Source organism: Sapajus apella, unplaced genomic scaffold (assembly GCF_009761245.1).
Source record: "Sapajus apella isolate SASKATOON/1434 unplaced genomic scaffold, GSC_monkey_1.0 scaffold10, whole genome shotgun sequence".
NCBI lineage: Eukaryota > Metazoa > Chordata > Mammalia > Primates > Cebidae > Sapajus > Sapajus apella.
Window position 1 is genome coordinate 29,327,473 of NW_022436950.1, and position 26,309 is coordinate 29,353,781.

Consider the following 26,309-nt stretch of genomic DNA (forward strand, 5'->3'; position numbering starts at 1 on the left):
TGCCTTTGGTTTACTTCATTTGTATGGGACTCTGTAACTAAATCCGGCACTCTGAAATTCAGCATAAATACACTGTTGGGTTTTATTTTCATACAAAATGTATCTCCTCAAAAGACCATCTTGGGACATTTAATCTCCTCTGTGCCCCTCCCCAAAAAAAGATTTTAATTTTTATTTTTAATCAGTTATAGTGTTTCTATAATTAGGTGGCTTGAGGACAAAGTAGTTATAATAATATACAGCTTTTATGTATTCTCTTTGCTTTAGACATTTTGTGACCTTGGGCAGGTGTGTGATTCTCTTTACATCTCACTTCTATAATCTAAATTTAATGGAACATATTTTCTAAAGTAGTTTCAAGTGTTAATATTCTTCCATTTTAAATACTTATTTTATGTTATTCTAGATTTTTCAAACAAATACACAGTAAAAACATAAAGATTTCAATCCAGCCTAAAGTGTGTATCTTTATAATATCACTGTTGTGCTGTATGGGATGTAATAATTTTATGTTAGCCTAAATCAAGAGAATTGGCAAATAGAAATTACTGTACTCAATGTATCTTAGTGACTTTAAACTCTACCCTAGAGATTATATGGAAAGAGGTATCCATGACAGTAAGAGGATTATAAATTCCACTTAAGTTCCAAAAACTTTTTCAATTAAACTATTTAGAAAGAATTGTTTAAATAAAATGTATTACACATTGCCTTTTTTGGGTGATGCTGAGCTTAATTTTCTCCCCAAAATGTGTCAGTTATTTAATGAGATTCTGCTTAAGAAATTTAGAACACCCATTTGAGAGAGTAAATTCCATTCATCAGTGCAAACACAGATTACAGAAAGCCCTGGAACTGAGGAATAGCTTTGATTTTTGTTAAAATTCGCAAGTCCACAGCTTTCTGATCAACCTTACGTTACTCTGTAATTTCATATTTCTCTTTTTTGGTGTAGAAAACCCCACCTTTCTGATGTCTGGGCTTCCACAGCTGCTGATTCTTTAAGTAAGCATCAGTAAGATGTTTGGGGATTCATATTGCTGAAAACAATTTTTGTGGAGGTGGCAATGCCAAATTTCTGGTGTGTTCTTCATAGAGGAACTCAATTGAGGACCAGAGATCCAGTTACAAGTAACAAGTCAGTGCCCACCTGCTCCAGGAAAACCACCCTCTTGCCTCTGTGGTGTCCAGTGAGGATGATCAGAATCATCCTGGGAACTGGCTTGCAATTTTTTGCTGTGGCTCAACAGCTTTCAACGCACACGTTCCCTAAGATAATATCAAGGCAATTTGAGAAGTTTAACCACCTGGGTACCACCATTCTTGTCACCACCAAGTGATATTGTAATGGCTACAATAACCTTCTCCTTTCTCTTTTCAATCTCGGATTTAGTGGGTGAGTATTTCCTTTTATACATGGCTTTCCTTGAATACACAGCAGATCCAGAATATCTGCCAATTCCTCTGACAACAACAGGATTTTGGTCTTTGTATTTTTTGCCTTGAAGTTACATCTTTACACCTTGCCACTAGCAATTATATACAATTGAGTGATACCTTAGGTAGTGTCATTTTTTTGATCAAGGCTATGAAGAAAATTTTCATTGTTAAGAATATCACTTTGAAATGAGATCACAGTTCAATCCCAAATTGACCAATTGGTAGCATTGTGATCTTGCACAGCAATCTGGATCACAGATAGAATGAAAACAGCCTGTTTACTGGGTTGTTGTGAAGATCAAATGAGGTAACAAATGTGATATTATTTTGTTAATTTATTACTTGCTTATTATCTGTCTTCCTGGACTTGAATGTAAGCTTCAGGAGAGTAAGCATTTTTTGGTTTATCTTACTGAACTGTTGTTTTCCTTAGCACTTGGATGAATGAGTGTCACATCATGGGCATGAATTAATATTTGTTGAATGAATGAAACGTTGTTCATGATTTCTTGCTGGTACTCAGCATTCATAAGGAATATTTTGTACTTCATATTTTTTTATCTGCTATAGTCAGATTGATATTCTCTTTATTGCTCTCGTGGCTGACTTCTGCAGTTCTGTTTCTCTTCATAATTTGACTCTGGACTAGAAAATCAGATAACTAAGGTGATAGATGACATAGATGTCTCTAATAAGAGACATTTTTAAAAAAATCTATAAGAGAAGGCCTTTCTTAAAAGTAACAGGAGTATGGCCAGGCATGGTGGCTCATGCCTGTTAATGCCAATACTTTGGGAGGCTGATGCAGGAGGATCACCAGGAGTTTGTATCCAACTTGGGCAACATAGGAAGACTTCATTTCTACAAAAATAAAGTGAAATGAGCCAGATGTGTTGATGCATGTAGTCTAAGCTGCTTGGGACGCTGAGGTGGGAGCATCGCTTGGGCCCAGGAGTTCAGGACTCCAGTGAACCATGATCTTGCCACTGTACTCTAGCCTAGGTGACAGCAAGACCCTGTCTCAAAAAAAAAAAAAAAAAAAAAGGAACAGGAGTGAACTTTCATGCATAGACTTACTGACATCTCTTTTGGTTATTTAAAGTCCTTTTAAAAATTTCAGCTAAATTCTCTATATATAGTTGTTGCCAGATAAGTAATGAAATGAAATGTTACAGTTCTACTAATAAAGCATATTTATTATAGCTTTATATCACATTACATCATAATTTTTGTATATAATTAGCTTAGAAGAAATTTAAATTTTTAATTTTTAAAGGTTAGCCTCATTTTCTCTTTGTATACTAATTTTTGTGGATCATATAGAACTTTTGTTTGATATAATTTTCTTGAGTATTTAAGTATTAATCCATATTAAATATTAATACTTCATAATTTTAAGTATTAATCATAATGATTTGTCCTCACAGTGGACATTTAAAGTAAAGTTACCCGGTTAATTATTTCTCAGGGCATGTTTGCACACTTGCTATTTATTGATTCTTAACCCCCATCTTTTATTTAATGACAATATCTCCTAGAAAAATGTCAGAGTTTTTTTTTTTTTTTTTTTTTTTAGCTTTATTAATTTCGGCAGCATGGTCTCAGATGACTTACCAGGAACTGTGCGACTAAGAAGATTGAGTCTTCAAACAAATGAGGCATTACATTTTATCATCATAGGGATAGTTTTTGGTTTTCAGATCTCATACTCTAAAATGAAGATAAAATGTTATATATTAATCCTTATGTACCCCATGGGGTATTATCTTTGAGAAAGTGAATTCCTACTTGAAATGTCTAGAATTTTGTCAGTTTGTTTTGTTTTTGCTTTAATGAGTCCCAGAATATGACATGAAATTAAATTCCAATGAATCATTGCCATGTTATTTATTTCTACTAATGATAATTATCACATATGAAATGCAACTATTCTTTCTTAAGTGCATATCATAATTGAAAAACTGCATTTAAGCTGGCAAACTAATCACATATTAATTTTTTTACCCTTATAATATTTTCAATAGTAACAACTCAATTATGAGGAAACATTGTTTGTTAGCAGCTTATTCTAAGTCAGTGTGTTCAGTATAAATTTGTTTTCCAGTGAATGACATTAATATATAACAATTATTAATAAATATTTAATTATAATAAATATATATATATTTCAATTGCTTATTCCTCTAATAATATGTCTAAAACCTAGTATTATGTAAGGGAATATATTAATAAATTTTGGTACAACCACTAGGTTAATATCACATAACTACACAAAATTATGTATGTAGAAAATATATAATCATGGAAACATGCTTATATTGGAATGTTAAGTGGAAAAATCAGGACACTAAAATTAGTACAATAGGATTTTATAGAAAAAAAGGATATAAATGAAAACTGTATTCCTGTTGAGAAGATGGGATTTTGAAAAATATATCAGGTTTTATTCAAGTTTTTTTGTATTTTTGTTTTTCTTAAAAAATAGTAAAAATCTGGGAGTGTCTCAGATCAGACAAATATTTGACAAACTTTATGTCTCAATTACCAGGTAGAACAACATGGCTGTCACATTGGTTTCCTCATCTCTTTGCCTTTATGTGTTAAAAATTCCCACTTTACATTAATAGCCAGAAATAAGAATGACAGGTAGTTTTTTTTGTTTTGTTTTTTTGTTTAATACAAAGAGCTCTTGGCATGGAGGTAGTTCTATAATAATTGTTCTTCTCCCCCCTTTACTTTTATTGTGGAAAACTTTAGACATATAGAAAGCATAGTAATGTGAACCTACATATTCTCAGCTTTAACAGTTTTCAAAATTTTGCTAATTCTTTTGTTATTCCTTTTCCTGACACTCTTTGTTTTTCTAGGAGTTTGTAAAGCAGTTTCTAGTGATTATTACTTTACCTGTAAATAGTTCCTTATATTTCACTGATAGGCCTTTTAACATACCTACCACTTTATTATCACATTTAATACTGTTAACCATAATTTGTCACTGTCTTGCAATTCTCTATCCATATTAAAATTTCTGCAGCTGTCTCACAATTATCTTTTTATGATTAATTTGTTAAAACCAATATTCAAAGTCCATAAATTATGTTTGATTATTATGTCTTCTAAGTCTCTTTTATTTTCATAGCCATTTTTAAAACATGTTAGACATCCTAATAAAAGAGAAAAAAAAAAAGACTGTAATTTTAGGTGATTCTTTAAAATTTTATTATTATAAAGTACAAATTAATTGTAGATAAATTTGAAAATTCAGAAAATACTAAGAAGAAATCAGTCTAGGCCAGGTGCAGTGGCGCACACCTGTAATCCCAGCACTTTGGGAGGCCAAGGCAGGTGGATCACGAGGTCAAGAGATCAAGATCATCCCGGCCAACATGTTGAAACTCCTCCTCTACTAAAAAATACAAAAATTAGCTGAGCATGGTGGTGCATGCCTGTAGTCCTAGCTACTTGGGAGGCTGAGGCAGGAGAATTGCTTGAATACGGGAGATGGAGGTTGCAGTGAGCTGAGATCGTGCCACTGCACTCCAGTCTGGTGACAGAGCGAGACTCTGTCTCAAGAAAAGAAAAAAAAAATCACTATATTTCTCAGAGTATGTTTTCTTGCCATCTTTTCAATACATTCTTTTCATAGTTGAGATCTATTAGAAGTAATTTTGTATCTTTTTCAGTTAATATTATATTGGAAGCTTTTTATACTTCAAATACTTATTTCTCACTTTAGTGGCTACAATAAGATGAATCTTAATTTTTTTTTTTTTTGAGATGGAGTCTCACTCTTGTTGCCCAGGCTGGAGTACAATGGCGCAATCTTGGCTCACTGCAACCTCACCTACTGGGTTCAAGTGATTCTCCTTCTTCAGCCTCCTGAACAGCTGGGATTACAGGCGCCCACCACCTCACCTGGCTAATTTTTGTATTTTTAGTAGAGACAAGGTTTCACCATGGTGGCCAGGCTGGTCTCAAACTCCTGACCTCAGGTGATCTGTCCACCTTGGTCTCCCAAAGTGCTAGGATTACAGGCATGAGCCACCACAGCCGGCCTTAATTTTTTTCAGGTACTATATCTTATTTAGAATGTCATTTTACAGTGTACTACAACACATTTTCTTATTACTAGAGTTTAAGAGACTAGCATTTTTGAGGATGAGGTGTAGTTTTTCTACTTATTACCCACAGTAAGGGAAATAGTCTAGGCATTGTTTTCCCTAAACCAGGCAATGCTAGATGTTGATCTATTTGGTCATTTGAGAGAGGAATTCAACAGAGTGAGTCTCCATCTCAAAAAAAAAAAAAAAAAAGAGATAATTCCTTTTGTCAATTGGAGAATAAGTAATTCTCCTAGGAGACCATTTTTATTAAGTTTAAGTCTTATTTTTTATTAGTTTCTTTAGATTTGGTTATGGCTGTCCTAAATGCCACTGGGTTACTTGAATATGTGATTTGTATCTCCCAGTACTATCAAGGATAAAGGAGGTAATAAATTCAGATATTGGCAGGAGTTTATTTAGCAGGGAAAGTAGGAAAAGGTTGCTGCCTACCTTAGCTACAATAGGTTGAATTCATCAAAGAACTTCCAACTGGAAAAGGAGAAACTTGAAATAGAGATTTAAAGTCATAAAAAATGATGATTCTTAGGTGCATATGTTCATGGAGGTATTAGTTTCCTAAGGCTGCTGTATTTTAAGCCACTAGTTGTATGGCTTAAGATTAACAGGTGTTTCTTATTACACAGTTCCTTAGGCTAGAAGCTCAAAATTAAGGCATCAAGACCATGCTCCCTGTGAAGGTTCTTGGGAATCATCCTTCTTTGCCTCTTCCTAGCTTCTGGTGGTTGCCTGCAGTCCTTAGCTTTCCTTGTAGGACATACACACATCACTCTAAACTCTGCCTCTCTCTTCACATGGTGTTCTTTCTTTGTGAGTCTCTTGTAAGGAAATCACTGACTTGATATAGGGCTCATGCTCATCCAATGTGTCCTCATCTTAACTAATCACATTTGCAAAGTCTCCATTTCCAAATAATGTTGCATTCTGAGGTTCTGGGTAAACATGAACTTTGAGGAGACACCATACAACCCAGTGTAGTGGGTGTGGGTATTTGTGTATATGTGTATGGGCAACAGGGGGCACCTAGGAAACGATCATAATCTCTGTGAGAATGCATGAATTCTGTTCTTCAGAGTTTATTTCTATTTTTTCTAAAGTTTAATTTGAGAATGGTGTGGATGTGAGGAAAACGTTAGAAACCGCTGACTTAAAACAATAGTTTCAAATTATGTGTTGAATAAGTCTTTATTCACTGCTATTCCTTGAACTTAGTTTTCTTGGCTGCATAGAGTATTTTAAAGCAAAGGGCAGGACATATGCACCATTAAGTGGTAATATGAAAAGGATGCCATTTGTTTAGTTTACCATGTGCTGGCATTGGTCTATTTTTTCATTAAGTGTAGCTCTTCAGTTAATCACTGTCCTGGTATACAAGGGTAATCTTTAGTTATGACCTTTTTACTGTGAGTAATTCCTGGCTTTTGAGGGTATCTTAAGGATACGGATCTTTCACACTCCTATGCTGAAGATCCTTGGATATTCTTTTCCTGTTCATGACATTGAGTGCTGAATGTAGACGTCTTAGATTCCAAACTTATAAAAGCATTTTTTAATCACATATTATTAAGTAGCAGCATTTTCCAAAGGAGTCATCTATCATGTTGTAATCTTTCTGATTGGATTGTAAATGCATCCTTACAAATTATCAGTATTATAGTATTTCATCAAAAATGGAATGTATACTTTGGGAGGCTGAGGCAGAAGGATTGCTTAAGCTCAGGAGTTCCAAACCAGCCAAGAAACTTGGCAAGATTCCATCTCTTTGGAAAGAAAAAGTTAGCCAGGCATGGTGGCATGCACCTGTAGTCCCAGCTACTCAGAGGCCTGAGGCAGGAAGATCACTTGAGCCAAGGAGCTTGACACTACAGTGAGCTAAGTTCATACCAGATGCACTCCAGCCTGGGAGACAGAATGAGATTCTGTCTGAAAAACAAACAAAAAACAAAACAAAAAAATCCCCTAACTTTTCTAAACCAAAGAGTCAGATTTAGAATGAAACTCAAGGAAGTATAAATATCTATCTTTCTTAAAGTTGTCTTATAGCCTTCTAATTTAGAGCTTCTTTGGCTCCTAGACTAAAATGTTTGGCATTTACTCATTCACCAAACTAATTACTTAGGTGTAGTACGTGCTGTGCATATGCTGTACTAAACCCAGGGCTGGAATGATAAATCTGACAACATATATGTAGGTACAGTGTTTCTCCATTCACTAAACAAATAATCATTGTACATCTGCTATATGCTAGGCATAATATCAGGAATTTCTGATGCAAGGATAAATAAAATAAACACAGTCTCTGCACTACTGATAGTCTAGAGAGGAAGACAGATTGATCAGATAATCATGCAAATAAATATAAAATTATCACTATGAGAGTGCTGTGAAAGAGGGGTGAACAGTGAGTGCTCACCTTTTAGAGCTCATAGGGAATTTGACCTAGTCTTTGGAGGGAGATCAAGCAGAAGCTCTAAGAAAACTTCCCCAAGGAATGACTTTGGAACTGAGAGCTAGACGACTATTGGAAATTACATAGTAAAGAGGATGTGTGAAGATTCTAGGAAGAAAAATAACATGTAGATCTTATACAGTATGAAGTGTAATTTATTTGAAATGAAAGGAAGCAGTATGGTTGGAAATGTCAACCTAAGGAAAGAAGATGAGGCAAAATTAATATAGAGACTTTATTTGGGCCAAGGTTGAGGATTGCAGCCTGGGAAACATTGGGAAGTACTCCATTTGGCCTTGTTATAAGCAGGTATTTCTTTGTTTTGTTTTGTTTTTTGAGACAGGGTCTTACTCTGTTGTCCAGGCTGGAGTGCAGTGGCACAGTCTCAGCTCACTGCAGCCTTCACCTCTCAGGTTCATGCTATTCTCACGTCTCAGGCTCTTGAGAAGCTGGAACTATAGGTGTGCACCACCATGCCTTGTTAAGTTTTGTATTTTTAGTAGAGACAGGTTTTCACCATGTTGGCCAGGCTCGTCTCAAACTCCTGGCCTCAAGTGATCCACCTGCTTCAGCCTCCCAAAGTCCTAGAATTACAGGCGTGAGCCACCGCACCTGGCCACAGCAGGTTTTTAAAGGCAAAAAGGGACAAGGGATTTTGTATAAGCCCACAAAATGGGTTGATACAAATTCATGTTTGACATGATTTCTCATTGGTTTACAAAAGTAACATTGATTACTGATTGGCTATATGTTTTTGAACTATAGGGTAATAGTTAAGGTGTCTAGTGTATGGTATGTTATGGCTACTTGGTGCCAGTTAGTCTAGAGCCCATGCAGCAAGTGGCTTCAAGAGGTAAGCATTTAGCTCAAGGTGGGAGCAAGACATGACCGCTGTCATTTTTGTTTGTTTATTTTTGTAGAGACAGGGTCTTACTTTGTGATCCAGGCTGGATTCAGACTCCTAGGCTCAAGAGATCCTCCTGCCTCAGCTTTCTCAGTAGCTGGGACTATAGGCATGCCATGTCTGGCTGCTGTTACGTTTTACTGCTTCTCTGGGCCTGGTAATTTAAAGGGACTTGCATTCCTCGGATTAAAACTTTATTTTCTTTCTCAGAACACAGAGAACAAGGGAAAGCATCATGCAAGATGAGGCAAGAGAACTATGGCAGAGGCCAGACCAATCAGGACCTTTTAAAAGATTAAGGATTTACGTCTTTCAAGAGTAATGGAAGGATGCTGGAAGATTTTAAGCTCTGTGTGTGTGCGTGTGTGTGTGTGTGTGTGTGTGTGTGTGTGTGTGTGTGTTTGTATGGTCTATATTGCAGGGTGGCAGGGCAGGTATGACAGGATCAGATTGTTCTTTCCAAATAATTGGTATAAAAGGGACTAGAGGGGAAAATGTGGATGAGGGAGACTAGTTACAAGGTTATTGAGTATTGAGTAATCCTGGTACAAAATAGCTTGGATTAGGGAGGGGGCCAGGGAAATAGAGAAAGATACAAGCCTGAAACCCACTCTCACTACTTCCCCGTCCTCAATTATTTAATTCATTTTCAGACCAAGTTATATTATATGCCTGCAACCCAAAGGATCTAAACTATATCATTTGGAAGATATATTATTCTCCAGCTTCCAGTTAGAAATCTAAAAAAAAAAAGAAAAAAGTAATTTATTGCTTCTCCTGGTTCTAACCTACTTTTAGTCTTGCTCTTTCAAAAATACAATAATAATTATATATTGTATATTTTATATAAACATATATATATGTGTGTGTTTATACATATATGTGTGTATATATATATATACACACATACCTATTTTGAGATGGAATCTTACTCTGTTGCTTAGGCTACAGGGGCTGGATTTCGGCTCACTGCAACCTCCGCCACCCAGATTCAAGCGATTCTCCTGCCTCAGCCTCCAGAGTAGCTAGGATTATAGACATGTGCCACCACCTCCGGCTAATTTTTGTATTTTTCATAGAGACAGGGTTTCACTATGTTGGCCAGGCTGGTCTCAAACTCCTGACCTCAAATGACCCGCCCTCCTTGGCCTCCCAGAGTGCTGGGATTACAAGTGTGAGCCACTGTGCCTGGCCTATAATTATTTTGACAATTATTGAACAACAGTATTTGATGGTGGCCTATTACATCCTTAGTTTCTGGGGTTTCATAGGTACACTTTAATCTCAGTGGAAACACTAAGCCTTATTATTTATTGAAATATTATTTTTCTTCTGGAACTTCTCCAGGAGATCTCTCTTCTCTTTAAAAACTTTTTTAAAGACATCATTTAGCCACTCCTGGTGGTGCACACCTGTAGTCCTAGCTACTCAGAAAGCTGAGGCAGAAGGATCCCTTGACCCCAGGAGTTTGAGGCTGCAGTGAGCTATGTTGTACTACTGTATTCTAGCCTGGGCAACAGAGGGAGACCCTGTCTGTTAAAAAAGAAAGAAAGAGAGAGAGAGAGAGAGAGCGGGGGGGAGAGAGAGGAGAGAGAGAGATAAGGAAAGAGGAAGGAAGGAAGGGAAGGAAAGAAAGAGAAAGAAAGAGAAAGAAGGAAAGAAAAGAAAGAAAAAAGTTTTTTGAAAGAGATAAACCTTATTTTATATTATTATTTTTTATTTTTTTGTAAGATGGGCTTTCACTATCTTAGCCACTATGAACTCCTGACCTCGTGATCCACCCGCCTCGGCCTCCCAAAGTCCTGGGATTACAGGTGTAAGCCATCACACCTGGCCAGATAAACCTTATTTTTTATTTTTAAAAAGAATGTCACATGATGGTGGTGTCTTATATTGATTATTAACCGTATCCTTGTCTTACAGATATTATTATGTTCCTATTTTAGTTAATACTTAATTACCTGAATCATTATCTCCTGGGGAAAAGCATTAGATTACAGAGGCACAGGATCAGGCTTGTGTTGTCTTCCTCAAAATTTTCTCAGGATTTTCCTTATATTTTGCTTTCAGTGAGGTTCATTGACTGGACCTTCTCATTATTGTTAATGTTCGAAGTAAGTGAATTTATCAGTGATTTACAATAATCACTTACAATAACCTTTATCCATTTTTTATGGAAATTATTTTTGTACCAAATTAGCTTTGATGAGAATATGTAGTTTGCACACTGATTAGTAAACATATTTTACATCTTTAAATTTCCATTCATTCCTTTTTTATTTGAGGATAGATGTTGGTGACACTTTGCAAGAATCCTTGTTAATCAGAAAGTGTTAGAATCTAAGGATAAATTGCCTGCAGTTGGAAACATAAGAAAAAGAATAAAACTGAACTTTTTTTCTCTGATAATACATCAGCCACCTTAGAAACTTATAATATATATATACTGTAATACACCACATAATGATGTTTTAGTCAACAAAGGACCACATATACAACAGTGGTTCCACAAGATTATAATGAAGCTAAAAATTTTCCATTGCCTAGTGACTTGTAGCTATGATAATGTTGTAGAGAATGCATTACTTTTTCTATGTTTAGATACACTAATACCATGTCTATCATGTTACAGTTGCCTACAGCATTCAGTACGGTAGCATGTGGTACAGTTTTGCAGCCTAGGAGCAACAGGCTATACCATATAACCTAGGTGCATAGTAGGCTCTACCATCTAGGTTTGTGTAAGTACACTCAATGGTCTTCACACAAATACAGAATCACCTAATGACACATTTCTCAGAAGGTATCCTTGTTGTTAAGTGACACATGACTATGTAACAGTTAGTGACACAAATGATAAGCTTTCCAATTATCTTTAAACCAGCCTATGAGCCTCTAGCCAGTTCATGAGTTGTGTCTTTTCATTCATAAGATGAGGGCTCATCTTCTTTGGGCTAATCCTCTGTCAGGAGGGGAAAGCTAACATCTCATTAACTACTAGAGTTGTAAATAGAGGTTAAGTAGGTCTCAGACTCCAGAATAAGCTTTTTATTTTCCCTAGACACTTCCAGAGCAATGTCTTTTAAAGAGCCAATGTAAATTCTGCCATAGGGTGCTTCTCACTTGCTGGACAAAGAACCTCTCTTGGTGCTGGATGTACTCCAACCTTCCTGGATCTTACGTTTCCTGACTTTACTACTTCTAATGCCAGCTACTGAAACTTGTTCTTGACCTCAACTCACTTCTATGCTAGCCACTTAGCCTCTTCAGTGCCTAACTTCATATTGGCTCTTCTATATACCTTCTGCTCCCCCTTGATATGACAGAAAGTAACGTCCAGCTGTGAGATTGGACCTGTTAATTTGAGAGAAGCATTATACTCTAAATCTTTCTTAGCCAGCAACCTGATGAAAGATTTTTAGAAACTTTTATTTACTGAGACTTAAAGCATTCTTGCTAGAGTTCTCTGGAGACTTAATATTTTAAAAGTGAAATAGTTGTCATCAACTTTTTTTTTCTATACTGGTCTGGCCAGTAATGTATAATCAATTATGTATTTGTTGAATGCATGATAGTCACCAAATGCCATATTTAATTCTATTTAGTTTTACCAACATAAACCATTCAGACACCTTTATTTCTGGTTTCTCATTACTACGTAAAGCATTCTTGAATTATTTACTTTATCCACAAGCTAATATAATATTTTATAGTAGCCATAAATATGATTCAAAAACAATACTGCTATATAAAAATCATATTTTATATTTACTGATAAACACCAACTCTACTTGAACCAAATAGCATGTTTTGATCTTATATATTGAACAGCAATATCACATATAGCACATCTATGTGTTAGTATTAGAATACTAAATTGACTAGCTTTTGTCTACATAACTAAGGTTGAAATTGGTACCTTGTAGGACCTGAAAGCTTAATTATTGTATATATAATATAATAGTGCAAATGAAGTTAAATTTATGTGGCAATGAGGGTTATCATGCTCCTGATGTTCTGATATTGTAAAATATTTGAAATATTTAAATATAATGTTTAAAAAATATAAAGAATAAATATAAAATTATTATGCTGCTTTTCATTTGTAGCTTACGTGACCTATTTCATTATTTTATAATTGTAGTTTCTGTAGCATCTGAAGTTAAAAAAAAATCCTAAAATATAGTAGGGTTACAGCTCTGTTTCAAAATTCACCGAAATGTTATTAATATATAGTGCTTACGTTAGAGCAACCAATAATGCAGTGATGACTTTAGCCCTCTTTAAAGCCTGATAATCTATGTAATTTCATCATACACAAAAAGAATTTTATGTAAATAGCTAAAACACTGTAATTGACATGAATTATTGATTTACAATGAGCAATTACATTATACTAGTGAACTTGTGAGCATTTTCTAACTTATGGGATATTTGTTTTGCAGGAGAAAATAGATGTAAAAATGGTTTTCACAACTTGAATCTGTAATTTCCCATTAATACAAAATCTTTTACCAATTGTTACTACAAAATTAGTTAAAATTAATACTCTTCTTTCTTAATAGATCAAGGCAATTTACATTTAGTTTTCTTTGTCTTTTTTGTTTGTTTGTTTTGTTTTGTTCCCTTTCTACCCCTTAATTATTTCATGGCATTTCAGTGCATCAGAGAATTTAGATGAGATGTCTTCCTCCAGTAGCTGGTTACTTAACCAGAAGCACAGTAAGAAAAAGAGAAAAGACAGGACAAGATTGAAATCTTCATCCTTGACTTTCATGAGTACATCAGCCCGAACAAGGCCACTTCAGAGTTTCCACAAACGAAAACTCTACAGATTGAGCCCTACTTTTTATTGGACTCCACAGGTAAGGCTGCCTTTGGGAAGAAAACATGATCAATGATTCACTATCAGCATATTTCATGTACGAGAAGATGTGGATTGTTATTTAGAATAAGTTATTTTGAATAATTTCATGTAGAAAACTTACAAATATAGTTTATAAATGACAGTAGATATTAATAATATTAAAGTGGGATTTAGTAATTTTTTTAAGCATTGCAAGCAGTATATTCTGGAACTTCTTACATCCCCAGTTAAAAAAAAAATCCACTATTGTGCTTAAACTAATTTGAGAGAAAATAAAATGTCAAGGTAATTTTTAAAATGTACTGGCAAAGATAAGGAGCTAAACACACATGTACTACATAATTGTCTCGTAAATATTTGCTCAGAAGAAGAAAATATGCATAGCTGTCAGTTATTTTGGAGGACATAACATTGCCTTCCTTTTTAGGTTTGATATTTATTAATCTTGTTGAGCATTTCTTTTCCTTCTTCTAGGACATAAGCAATACAATTTTGGATGTTCACGCTTACAGTTTTTGCAAATTAAATATACTTTATTAGAAACATTCATTTTGAAAAGCATATTTTTCATGTGTGAACAAAATAATGGTTATACTTCCTTTAGTGTACTTCTAAACCAGCTGTGATGAAAGGCAAAACAAGTTACCTCTACTCTAGTTCTTGCTGTATATGCTTCCCTGTCAAATTCTTTTAGATTTCTTAATATATTAAAGGAAAGAAATTATTGATACTATTATTTAATACTGATTTTTTCTGATTATCATTACATTTTCCATTTAAATATGTTTGTATTAAAATAAAGATGGCTTGCTAGGAACCAATTTTAAGCTCTTTTATCAAGGTCCAATTATAAATAGGAATGTGGATGCTGAAAAATTAGCTTTTGTTAAAAGACTTTTCCTGCTGGGTGTGGTGGCTCATGCCTTTAATCCCAGCACTTTGGGAGGCCAAGGCAGGTGGATCACTAGTGGTCAGGAGATTGAGACGAGCCTGGCCAACATGGCAAAACCCTGTCTCTACTAAAATACAAAAATTAGCCCAGCATAAAAAATACAAATTTTGCCCAGCATAGTAGCAGGCACCTGTAATCCCAGTCACTAGGGAAGCTGAGGCAGGAGAATCCCTTGAACCTGGGAGGCAGAGGTTGCAGTGAACTGAGATCATGGCACCACACTCCAGCCTGGGTGATAGAGCAAAACTCCATCTCAAAAAAAAAAAAAAAAGACATTTCCTGTTTAGTAGCTCAGATATTATTGAATGATTATGATACTAATATATGATACCCCAATTTGAAATTATTCTTTAAAAAATTGTTTTGTTTCATCATTAAAAATATTTTTTTACCTAAGTCAACCTAATGGGAACATAATTTTTATTTAAAGTTTTTATATATGAAACCATATCTTATTTAATAATTTTGTTTAAAATTGCTGTAAGCAATAGATAAATAACATTTTTCGAATGTAATTTTGTGACTTTATAATAAATAGAATTATCCGTATAAAGTGTTTTACATGTGAATAGGCCATAGTATTCTGACTGGAAGAAATTCATTTAAATAATTTAAGTGATTTGCTAGATGTTACTAGAATAATATAACATGTGCTTTGATAATGTAAAGACTGGCCTGGAAAGGTGTAAACATTTTAAGACTTTCAGCAAAGGACAGAACAAGTTGTAGGATTACTGTTACTAGTAGACTACTTAGTTTACCACATTTTAGCTACTACTATGCTAAGCAATTTTACTACATTATTTAACCATCAAGCATATAACAATTAGGTATTATTAATACCACCTTTAGATACAGAAATTGAGATTAAGAGTGATGAACAGTAAATTTTGTTCCAAAGCCCATGTTCTTTTTATAAACATTTATAATAACAAAAATAAACCAAATCTTTTGTGGGCCTGAAATTAGTAAAGACAGTATATTTCTAGGTTTCTAAGGTTAATAGGTATTAGGAAATATATAGAAAAAATGGGTTTTGAAAGATAAGCAGAGTTTTGAAGGTTATGGTGGGGAGAAAGAAAGGATTGTAAGTGAAAAAAGTGTTTGTTGGAGAATAGCAAATTCTGTGACCCTCAACTTATCTCCCATATTGTCAGCCCAATAATTATTTGCCTTTCTAAACTTAATTTAAATGTCATTTCTCTCAGGAAGCCTTCCTTGGTATCCCCAGAATGGTATATATATATATATACATATATACCATTCTGGGGAGATATATATATATATATATATATATATAGTTATAGCACCCTGTTTTAATCTCGCTAAATTGAAATGTATTATACTCTTCTATAATCGTTTCTGTTTCTGACTTTTCATTAACTGGTATGTTTTTAGAGAACAGGGACTGTATCTTTTTATTTCCAGATCTACAGGGCCTTGAAGACTGCCTGTCTGATAGTATGTGCTCAATAAATAATCATTTAATGTGTTAAAGAATTAATGTAATAGAACATAGGAAAATACTTAAGCAATAGAGAATGGGAACTCGTGTGTGTGTGTGTGTATGTGTGTGTGTCTGTGTGTGTGTGTGTGTCTGTGTGTCTGTGTGTCCTAGATTTGCCTACTGCAATGGTCTAGAATAGTGATATTCCATATACCATAGAACTTTCTTTTTTTTTTCTTTATGGAAAGTCTTGAGAACCATATAACTTTCTGAAGTGATCAAATGCTCTATAAATCTATACTGTCCAATATGGTAGCTCCTAGACACATGTAGCTATTGAGCACATGAAACATGGTTTATGTAATTGAGGAACTGAGTTCTTTTTCTTTCTTTTTTTTTTTTTTTTTTTGAGAAGTCTTGCTATGTTGCCCAAGCTAGTCTTGAACTCCTGGGCTCAAGTGATCTTCCCGCCTTAGCCTCCCAAAGTGCTGAGATTACAGGTGTGAGCTACTGTGCCCATCCTGAATTTTTAATTTATTTTATTTTTATTAATTTTAATTTAAGTAGCCACATGTGGGTAATGGCTACCAAATTGGACAGCACAAATCTAGACTCAGACTTATCCTGATAAGTAATCAGTATGCCTGGCACTCATTTTGTTTTCTAATACCATTTCCTACTAAAAGGAATCGGGGATTTCTGGAGAAATGGCTGGTCTCCAGGGCTGGGGAAGAAAAGGTATAATTATCCTGGAACATCTTAATGTTAACAGAAAGCAAGGAAGTGTTTAAAAAAATGATAAAGGCATGTTGGAAGAACACAGAAGCTAGCTTGAAGAGGCCCCTACTGGCCAAATCTAGGACTATTTGTCATCAAAATAAATAAGGACAGTATTGAACCATAGAAAAAATAGGAATCCATGAGTCCATACTGATGATAGATAGATGAATTGGGGAAAAGGAAGACTTTTCCATATGCTAAGATGCTGATTAATAATTGTGGAATAAACAGTTGAATTAGAGAATCATTTTGCAATCATAATAGTAAAGATTGATTGGACAAGAATCATTAACAGGTAATAAATCTTGGGTCAGGACTGAGGATAAACTTGATGAGGAACAAGATATTTGCATGATCTTAAAGCAAGGGTCCTTACTCCCCAGGCCACAGACCTATACTGGTCTGTGGCATGTTAGGAATGGGCCACACAGCAGGAGGCAGGAGGTGAGCAGCAGGTGAGCTAGCATTACTGCCTGAGCTCTGCCTCCTGCCAGATCAGTGGAGACATTTGAGTCTCATGGAAACTCAAACCCTATTGTGAACACCAAAGATTGGCAGCAAGCACCAGAAGTTAGGGAATAGGACTAACAGATTCTTCCTCTTAGTACTCAAAAGAAACCAATCCTGCTGACATCTTAATTTGATGTCTAGTATCCAGAACTGTTATTTAAGCCACTCAGTTGTGGTATTTTGTTATGGGGCACCTAGCAAACTAATACAGTGAACATATTTGTCAGTAAGGTCTTTATAGTTGCGATTAAGGATCTTGAGATGAGATCATTTTGAATTTAAATAGTTCCTAAATCCAGTGATTTGTGTCCTTAGAAAGAACAAAGAGATTTGAGAAGACAAATAGAAGATTGAGAGACAGAGAAGGCTATATGAAGATGAAGGCAGAGATTTGAGTTGGGCTTCCACAAGTTAAAGAATGTCAGAGACTGGGCCGGGCATGGTGGCTTACACCTGTAATCTCGGCACTTTGGAAGGCCGAGGCAGGAGGATCACTTGAGGTCAAGAGTTCCAAACCAGCCTGACCAACATGGTGAAACCCTGTCTCTACTAAAAATGGAAAAATTAGCCGGGCGTGGTGGCAGGTACCTGTAATCCCAGCTACATGGGAGGCTGAGGCAGGAGAATCGCTTGAACCTGGAAGGCAGAGGTTGCAGTGAGCAGATATCCCACCACTGCATTCCAGCCTGGGCAACAGAGTGAGACTCCATCTCAAAAAAAATAAAAAAATTTAAAAAATAAAATAAAATCAAGGTGTTGGCAGAAAACATAAAATTTAAATATTTAATTTTTAGAATGCCAGGAGCCATAGAAGCTGAAAGAGGCAAGGAAGGATTCTCCCCTAGAGCCATCAGAGGGAGTGTAGCCCTGCCAACACGTCAATTTCAGACTTTTGTCATTCACGAGAGGATTAATTTCTGTTGCTTTAAATCACTTGTCTTGTGATAATTTATTATGGCAGCCCTAGGAAACTTTGTACAGCGTTTAATGCCAGGAATTAAGGTGCTGATATAACAAATACTTAATGGTAGAAGTGGCTTTGGAACTGAGTAATGAGCAAAGGCTGAAAGAATTTTAAGGTACATGATAGGGAAAAGCCTAGGTTTTGTGAGGGCTCAGAAGGAAGTGAGGAAAATGGAAAACAAAACCGTTGCTATCTTGGAGAATACATATGTCATCATGAACAGAATTTGCTAGAAACAAGAATGTTAAAGGTGCCTTTGGTGAGGTTTCAGAAGGAAATGAGGGACACTTATTAGAAACTGGAGGGAAGGCTATCCTTGTTATAAAGTGGTAGAAAACTTGGCTGAATTATATTCTACTGTGAAGTGGAAAATAGAACTTTTAAGCAACAAACTTGGATATTTAGCTGAGGAAATTTCTAAGTAAAGTGGAGGGTTTGTGATCCTGTTTCTCCTTGCTTCTTATAGTAGACTATAAGATGAAAGAGATAAAGTGAGTAAGGAACTGTTAGGTTAAAAGGAACCAGAATTTGATGATCTGGAAAATTTTCAGGCTATTACAAAAAGTGATATAGCTTGTTCTGGAGATGACTCAGAGCATAGACAAACTTTTGCTGGGAAGGTTAGATATGTAACTCATGGATCCAATCAATCATCTCAGCAGAAGCCAAGAATAGAGATACGGTTACCCAGAAAGAATTTTGGGAGAACACACTTGTCTTAATGACATGGATTCCTTTGACATATATGGGAATCCCACAAGGATTTTGAGAATTTTATACCAGAAGAAACACTACCAGCTTAGACCTAAAGGGGCAAAGACTAGACAAAATGAAAAAGGTTGTCAGATCCCCAAAATTTTAGAGGCACGAAATGGATTGATGGAACTACTCAGTTGCAAACACATACTACCCACCAATAAAAAAAGGAAAGTAAATCAGACCTAAATGTGAAAAGAAAACAGTAAAGTTTCTAGAAGAAAACACAGGAGAATGTCTTTATGTCCTCGGGGTGGTTGACTTGTTAAACAGGATACCAATATCACTAATCAGAAAAGACTGCTAATGGGCTTTGTTAATTATGAAGTAATTTTCATCAAAGACTGCATTAAGACAGTAGAGGACACACTAAATGAGGACATTTGCATTCTCTCTCTCTTTCTGTATATATATATTCAACAAAGATTTTATATCCTGAATATATGTATATATTTTAAAATGGATAAAAAAAACAAGAAAAAATAGATAAACCTAATTTAAAATGGCATAAACACAGTTACATACTTTAAAATAGTAAAGTGGTAACTTTTGTTCTATGTATTTTACCACAATAAATTTTTTTTAAATAAAAAATATGCATAAACTTGAAGAGATATTTTGTAAAAGAGGATAGAGGACACCCAAATGGCCAATATGAAAATGTGTTTAAAATCTTTACTCATCAAGGAAATGCAATTAATACTACATCTACTCGTTTTTTTTCTTTTTTTTTTTTTTTTTGAGACATGGTCTTACTCTGTTGCCCAAGCTGAACTGCAGTGAAGCCATTTCAGACCACTGCAGCTCCAACTTCCAGGGCTTAAGCTCTCAAACAACTCTCCCACCTCAGCCTCCAGAGCAGTTGAGACGACAGGCATGTGCCACCATGCCTGGCCCATTTTTTCTTTGTATTTTTTGCAGAGATGGGTTTTCCTCATGTTGCTTAGGCTGGTCTTGAACTTCTGAGCTCAAGTGCCCACCTTGGCCTCTCAAAGGGCTGGGATTACAGGTGTGTACCACTGTGCCCAGCCTAACATACATCTATTCTTATGACCCAGCAATTTCACTCTTAGGAACTCACCCATGAGTAATGAACACATATACACACAAACGCTCTCCAGAGAAAGAGACCAATAGAATTTATATAGATACAGAAGAGAAGATTTATTGTAGGAATTGGCTCACATGATTATAGAGGCCAAAAAGTTTCATAATATGCCATCTACCAGCTGGAGAACTAGGAAAACCAGTGGTATAATTCAGTTCAAGGCCAGAGCCCTAGAACCAGCGGGAGGAGGATACCTGGTATTAAGTCCTGGAGTCTAAAGGCCAGAGAACCAAGAGCACTGATGTCTGAGGGCAGGAGAAGATGAATGTCCCAGCTCAAGAAGAAAGGGAATTTGCCCTTCCTCTGCCTTTTTGTTTTATTTGTACTTTCATCAGATTAGATGAAGATGATCTCTACTCAGTCTACTGATTCAAATGCTAATCTGTTTTGAAAACACCCTCACAGACACCCAGAAATAATGTTTACCAGCTTTCTGGGCGTCCATGCACCTAGTCAATCTGACACATAAAATTAACCATCACAGTGCTCTTAACAGCTTTACTCATTAAAGCCCCCAAACACAAAGCAATTTAAATGCCCAACAGCAAAACTGGTATGTTTATACAGCAATAAAAAGGGTGGACTACTGATAAAACAACGAAGATGTATCTCCCAGACAGTATGTTGAGTGAAAGAAGACAGAACAGGCCTGGTGTGGTGGCTGATGCCTGTAATACCAGCACTTTGGGAAGGCTGAGAGGGGAGGATCACTTGAGCTCAGGAGTTTGAGACCACTCAAGGCAACAAAGTGACACTCTGTCTCTACAAAAAACAAAAAATAAATTAGCCACGTGTGCTGGTGAGGACCTGTGGTCCCAGCTACACAGGAGGCTGAAGCAGGAGGCTTGCTTGAAGGAAGTTGAGGCTGCAGTGAACCATGTCTGTGCCACTGCACTCCAGTCTGAGTGAGAGAATCAGACCCTGTCTAAAAAAAAAAATAAAAAAAGAACATACTCTGATAAAGACAAATAAAACTTACTGGTAATGATAGAAATGAGAACTGTAGTTACTTCATTGGGGTGTGAGGGAGAGTGTAGAAGTTGACCAGGAAAGGGTACAATCTAGATTTTTGAGTTGGAAATGTTTCATACCCTTGGTGGTGGTGAACAGGACATATACCTATGTAAAAATTCATTATGCTGTGTATCTTTTCCATAGACATGGGCATGTGCCCCATGCTGCACATTCAGAGTAGCCTATTCCTCCTATTTTGGTCATATATTGTTGCATAACAAACTGTCCCCAAACTTAGTGATTTAAAACCATTTTCTATTATCTTTCATGATTCTGTGGATTACCTAAGCAGTTATTCTTTAGCCTTGCTTAAGGTCTCTCAAAGTTGTAGCAAGATTGTTACTAGGGTTAGCCATCTGGATGCTTGGATGGGCTGGAATAGCTGGGTTTCTTTCACTCTCTATGGCTCCCAAAAATGCAAATATAGAAGCTGACAGTTCTTCTTAAGACTTAATCGTAGAACTAGCACAGTGTTTTTCTATTTAATTTATTGGTTAAAGTGACTCAGTGTAGGATTTAATATAGGAGGGACTATACAAAGGCAAGAATACTGGAAGACATGGGCTCAGTGGAGCTATAATTGAAACCTACCACAGTCCATCCTCTGGTTCCCTCTTTCATATGTAAAAACCATTTAAAGCCTTCCTTCCAAGACCCCTGATGTCTCAACCCATTATGACACTAGGCTTGGGCTTGAAGTCTTGGAACTCATCATCAAGAATCATGTCCATGGCTGGGCGCAGTGGCTCACACCTGTAATACCAGCAATTTGGGAGGCTGAGGCTGGTGGACCAGTTGAGGTCAGAGGTTGGAGACCAGCCAGGCCAATATGGCAAAACCCCATCTCTTCTAAAAATACAAAAATTAGCCGGACATGGTGGTGTGTGCCTGTAATCCCAGCTAGTTTGGAGGCTTTGAGGCAGGAGAATCACTTGAACCTTGAGGCAGAGGTTGCAGTGAGCCGAGATCGCGCCTTTGCACTCTAGCCTGGGCAACAGAGCAAGACTCTGTATCAAAAAAAGAAAAACAGAATCATGTCCAGACACTTTCAATTGAGAGCTAGGTATGGCTCTCCAGGTGTATGTAGTTCTTTGGGTGCAGCTCCTCAAGTATAGCTCCTCTGGATCCAGAGACTTGAGAACTAAAGTTGTTATTTGCTGTGCACATATGCAACATAAAATGGACACTGCTAGATGGGGAGGCATAGAGCAGTTTTGAAATATAACTAGGTGCATGTTGGAGGTTTGTTGATTAGGATCCCTACTGCAGGAAGGGGATTTTTTTGTGGCTGTTGGATCTGCCCTCGGGGTTCTTGGCTGCATTCTGAGTCACCTTTTCCATAGCAGGGAGCCCCTGTTTGCATAGGTGTTTTCTCAGCCTGCTTCCTGCCTACAGAAGGCCCAGTGCCTTTTCATTTTGAGCTCTCTTTCATGACCAAAGTTCAAACTTTTTAATACTTTGTTACTTCCGTATGTATCACATTAAGATACACTGTATTGGACAAGAATTATACTTGCAATTCTTAGAGACAGGCCATTCTCCAACCTAGGGTTTGTCTAGGGCAGTGCCTTTAAGATGCTCGGACTTTGCCGTGGGGCAGTCACCTTGAGATACTTAAAAGCCCTTTTGTCTACCAGAGATCACTGAGGCATGCCTGTAAGAGCGTTAGAAGCCCTCTGTCTAGGTGCCAGGATATATGAACATGCCTCAAGCCTTCCTGAGGTGTTAATGAAGGGTCTTATAGTCTCATCCTTGAGATCTTGATGCTGACAGTTTTACTGGCAGTTCCCTTGATTTGAACTTTTACTGATACCATGTCTAACTGTGAAAACCTTTTGGCGTATGGAGTAGCTGGAAATGAGAAACAGTCTTATTTTTGAACTGAAAAGTACTGGCTCTGTTTTCTCGAGGCGGGTGGATCACGAGGTCAAGAGATCAAGACCATCCTGGTCAACATGGTGAAACCCTGTCTCTACTAAAAATACAAAAAATTAGCTGGGCATGGTGGCGCGTGCCTGTAATCCCAGCTACTCAGGAGGCTGAGGCTGGAGAATTGCCTGAACCCGGGAGGCGGAGGTTGCGGTGAGCCGAGATCGCGCCATTGCACTCCAGCCTGGGTAACAAGAGCGAAACTCCGTCTCAAAAAAAAAAAAAAAAAAAAAGAAAATGTAAGCTGCTGTTTTTTATTTGTTTGTTTGTTTTTCTTTTTTTTGAGACAGAGTCTTGCTCTGTCATCCAGGCTGGAGTGCAGTGGCACAATCTTGGCTGACTGCAATGTCTGCCTCCCAGATCAAGCGATTCTCCTCCCTCAGGCTACCCAGTAGCTAGGATCACAGGCACCACCACCATGCCAGGCTAATTTTTGTATTTTTAATAGAGATAGGGTTTCACCATTTGGCCATGCTGGTCTCGAACTCCTGACCTCAAGTGATCTGCCTGCCCAAAGTGCTGGGTTTACAGGCTGAAGTCACTGCCCTCAGCTTCTTTTGAAGATCATCCTATTCCATCCACACTTTATCATAGGCAATTAAATGAAACCATTTGGCACTTTGCACATTCTGCCTAGAAACCTTACCCAGCTCTGAGTTCATAACATACTCCTTCTATACTCCACTTTTTTCTAGGGAAGTGTTACGCTAATTTTTTTTTTTTTCTTTTGTTTTTTTTTGTGGGGTGAGGGGGTAAGGTCTCACTGTGTCACCCAGCCTGGAGGGTAGTGTCACAATTGCAGCTCACTGCAGCCTCAACCTCCCAGGCTCGAGCAGTCTTCCCAAGTAGCTGGTACAAGCATGTACTGACACACCCAGCTAATTTTTCATTTTTTGTAGAGACAGGGTCTTTCTATGTTGCTTGCGCTGGTCTTGAACTCCTGGGCTCAAAAAAGTGATCCTCCTGCATTAGCCTCCCAAAGTGCTAGGATTACAGGCATGAGCCAATGCATCTGGCCTAATTTTTCTACTAGAGCAATAAGATGGAATAGATAGAGGTATACCAAGAGGAATAATTATTTAGAATAATTATTGGCAGAGGTTATGATCCCTTTGCTAGACAAGATTAATAAAAAGCATAATGTTAGGCATTTTTACTTGACTTTGCTCATTTTACAACACTAATGATAATGTCAAATAATATTTATTAAGCAATTATGGGTCAGGCATCATTTTATCTTCTGTATTAGTCCATACATGCCGCTGATAAAGACATACCTGAGACTGGGTAATTTATACAGGAAAAAAGGCTTTCATGTACTTAAAGTTCTGCATGGTTGGGGATGCCTCACAATCATGGTGGAAGGCAAGGAGGAGCAAGTCATGTCTTATGTAGATGGCAGCAGGTAAAGAGAGAACTCGTGCAGGGGAACTCCTCTTTTTAAAACCATCAGACCTTGTGAGACTTATTCACTATCACAAGAACAGCAAGGGAAAGACTTGCCCCCATTATTCAATTACCTTCCACCAATCCCTCTCACAACATGTGGGAATTCAAGATGAGATCTGGGTGATAACACAGCCAAACCATATAATTCCAACCCTGACCCCTCCCAAATCTCATGTCCTCATATTTCAAAACCAATCATGCCTTCCCAGCAGTCCTCCAGACTCTTAACTCATTTCAGCATTAACATAGAGATCCACAGTCCAAAGTCTCATCCAAAACAAGGCAAGTCCCTTCCACCTATGAGCCTGTAAAACCAAATCAGTTTAGTTATTTCCTAGATACAATGAGGGTACAGACATTGGGTAAATATGGCCTTTCCAAATGGGAGAAATTGGCCAAAAAAAGCGGGGAGGGGGGCGGGCTGCAGGCCCCATACGAGATGAAAATCTAGCAAGACAGTCAAATCTTAAAGCTCAAAAATGATCTCTTTGACTCCATGTCTCACATCCAGGTCACACTGATCCAAGAGACTGGCTTGCACTGCCTGGGGCAGCTCTGCTCCTGTGGCTTTGCAGGGTATAGCTTGCCTCCTGGCAGCTTTCATGGTTGGCGTTGACTGTCTGCGGCTTTTCCAGGCACGCAGTGCAAGCTGTCAGCAGATCTACCATTCTGGGGTCTGAAGGACAGTGGCCCTCTTTTCACAGCTCCACTAGGTGGTGTACCAGTAGGGGCTCTTTGTGGGGACTCTGACCCCACATTTCCTTCTGCACTGCCCTAGCAGAGGTTCTCCATGAGTGCCCTACCCATGCAGCAAATTTCTGCCTGGACATCCAGGTGTTTCCATACATCTTCTGAAATCTCGCAGAGGTGCCCAAACCTCAATTCTTGACCTCTGTGCCCTTGTGGGCTTAACACCACATGGAAACTCCCAAGGCTTGAGGCTTGCAACCTGCGAAGCCACAGCCTGAGCCCTGCATTGGCCTCTTTCAGCCATGGCTGGAGCAGCTGGGACACAGGGCACCAAGTCCCTAGGTTGCACACAGTACAGCAACCCTGGACCCAGCCCACAAAATCATCTTTTCCTCCTAGACCTCTGGGCCTGTGATGGGAGGGGCTATGTGAAGACCACTGAAATACTGTGGAGACATTTTCCCCATTGTCTTGGGGATTAATATTTGGCTCCTCATTACTTATGCAACTTTCTGTGGCTGGCTTGAATTTCTCCTCAGAAAATAGGATTTTTCTGTTGCATTGTCAGGTTGCAAATTTTCTAAACTTTTATGCTGTTTCCTTTTTAAAACTGAATGCCTTTATCAGCACCCAAGTCATCTCTTGAATGCTTTGCTGTTTAGAAATTTCTTCTGCCAGATACTCTAAATCATCTCTCTCCAGTTCAAAGTTCCACAGACCTCTAGGGAAGGAGCAAAATGCCACCAGTCTCTTCGCTAACACATAGCAAGAGTCATTTTTGCTCCAGTTCCCAACAAGTTCCTCATCTCCATCTGAGACTATCTCAGCCTGTATTTCACTGTCCATATCATTATCAGCACTTTGGTCAAAGCCATTCAACAAATCTCTAGGGAGTACCATACTTTCCCACATTTTCCTGTTTTCTGAGG

At 37.3% G+C, this 26,309-nt stretch overlaps 1 protein-coding gene across 5 annotated transcripts in view; it reads left to right on the forward strand.

The window, feature by feature from the left end:
* Positions 1–26,309, forward strand: part of KANSL1L (KAT8 regulatory NSL complex subunit 1 like) — a 147,273-nt gene that overhangs the window by 80,250 nt on the left and 40,714 nt on the right. For all 5 annotated transcript variants that reach the window (XM_032278362.1, XM_032278358.1, XM_032278359.1 and 2 more), the window contains exon 6: positions 13,575–13,779. In XM_032278362.1, the coding sequence (XP_032134253.1) occupies positions 13,575–13,779 (205 nt within the window). The remainder of the gene's footprint in view (positions 1–13,574; positions 13,780–26,309) is intronic.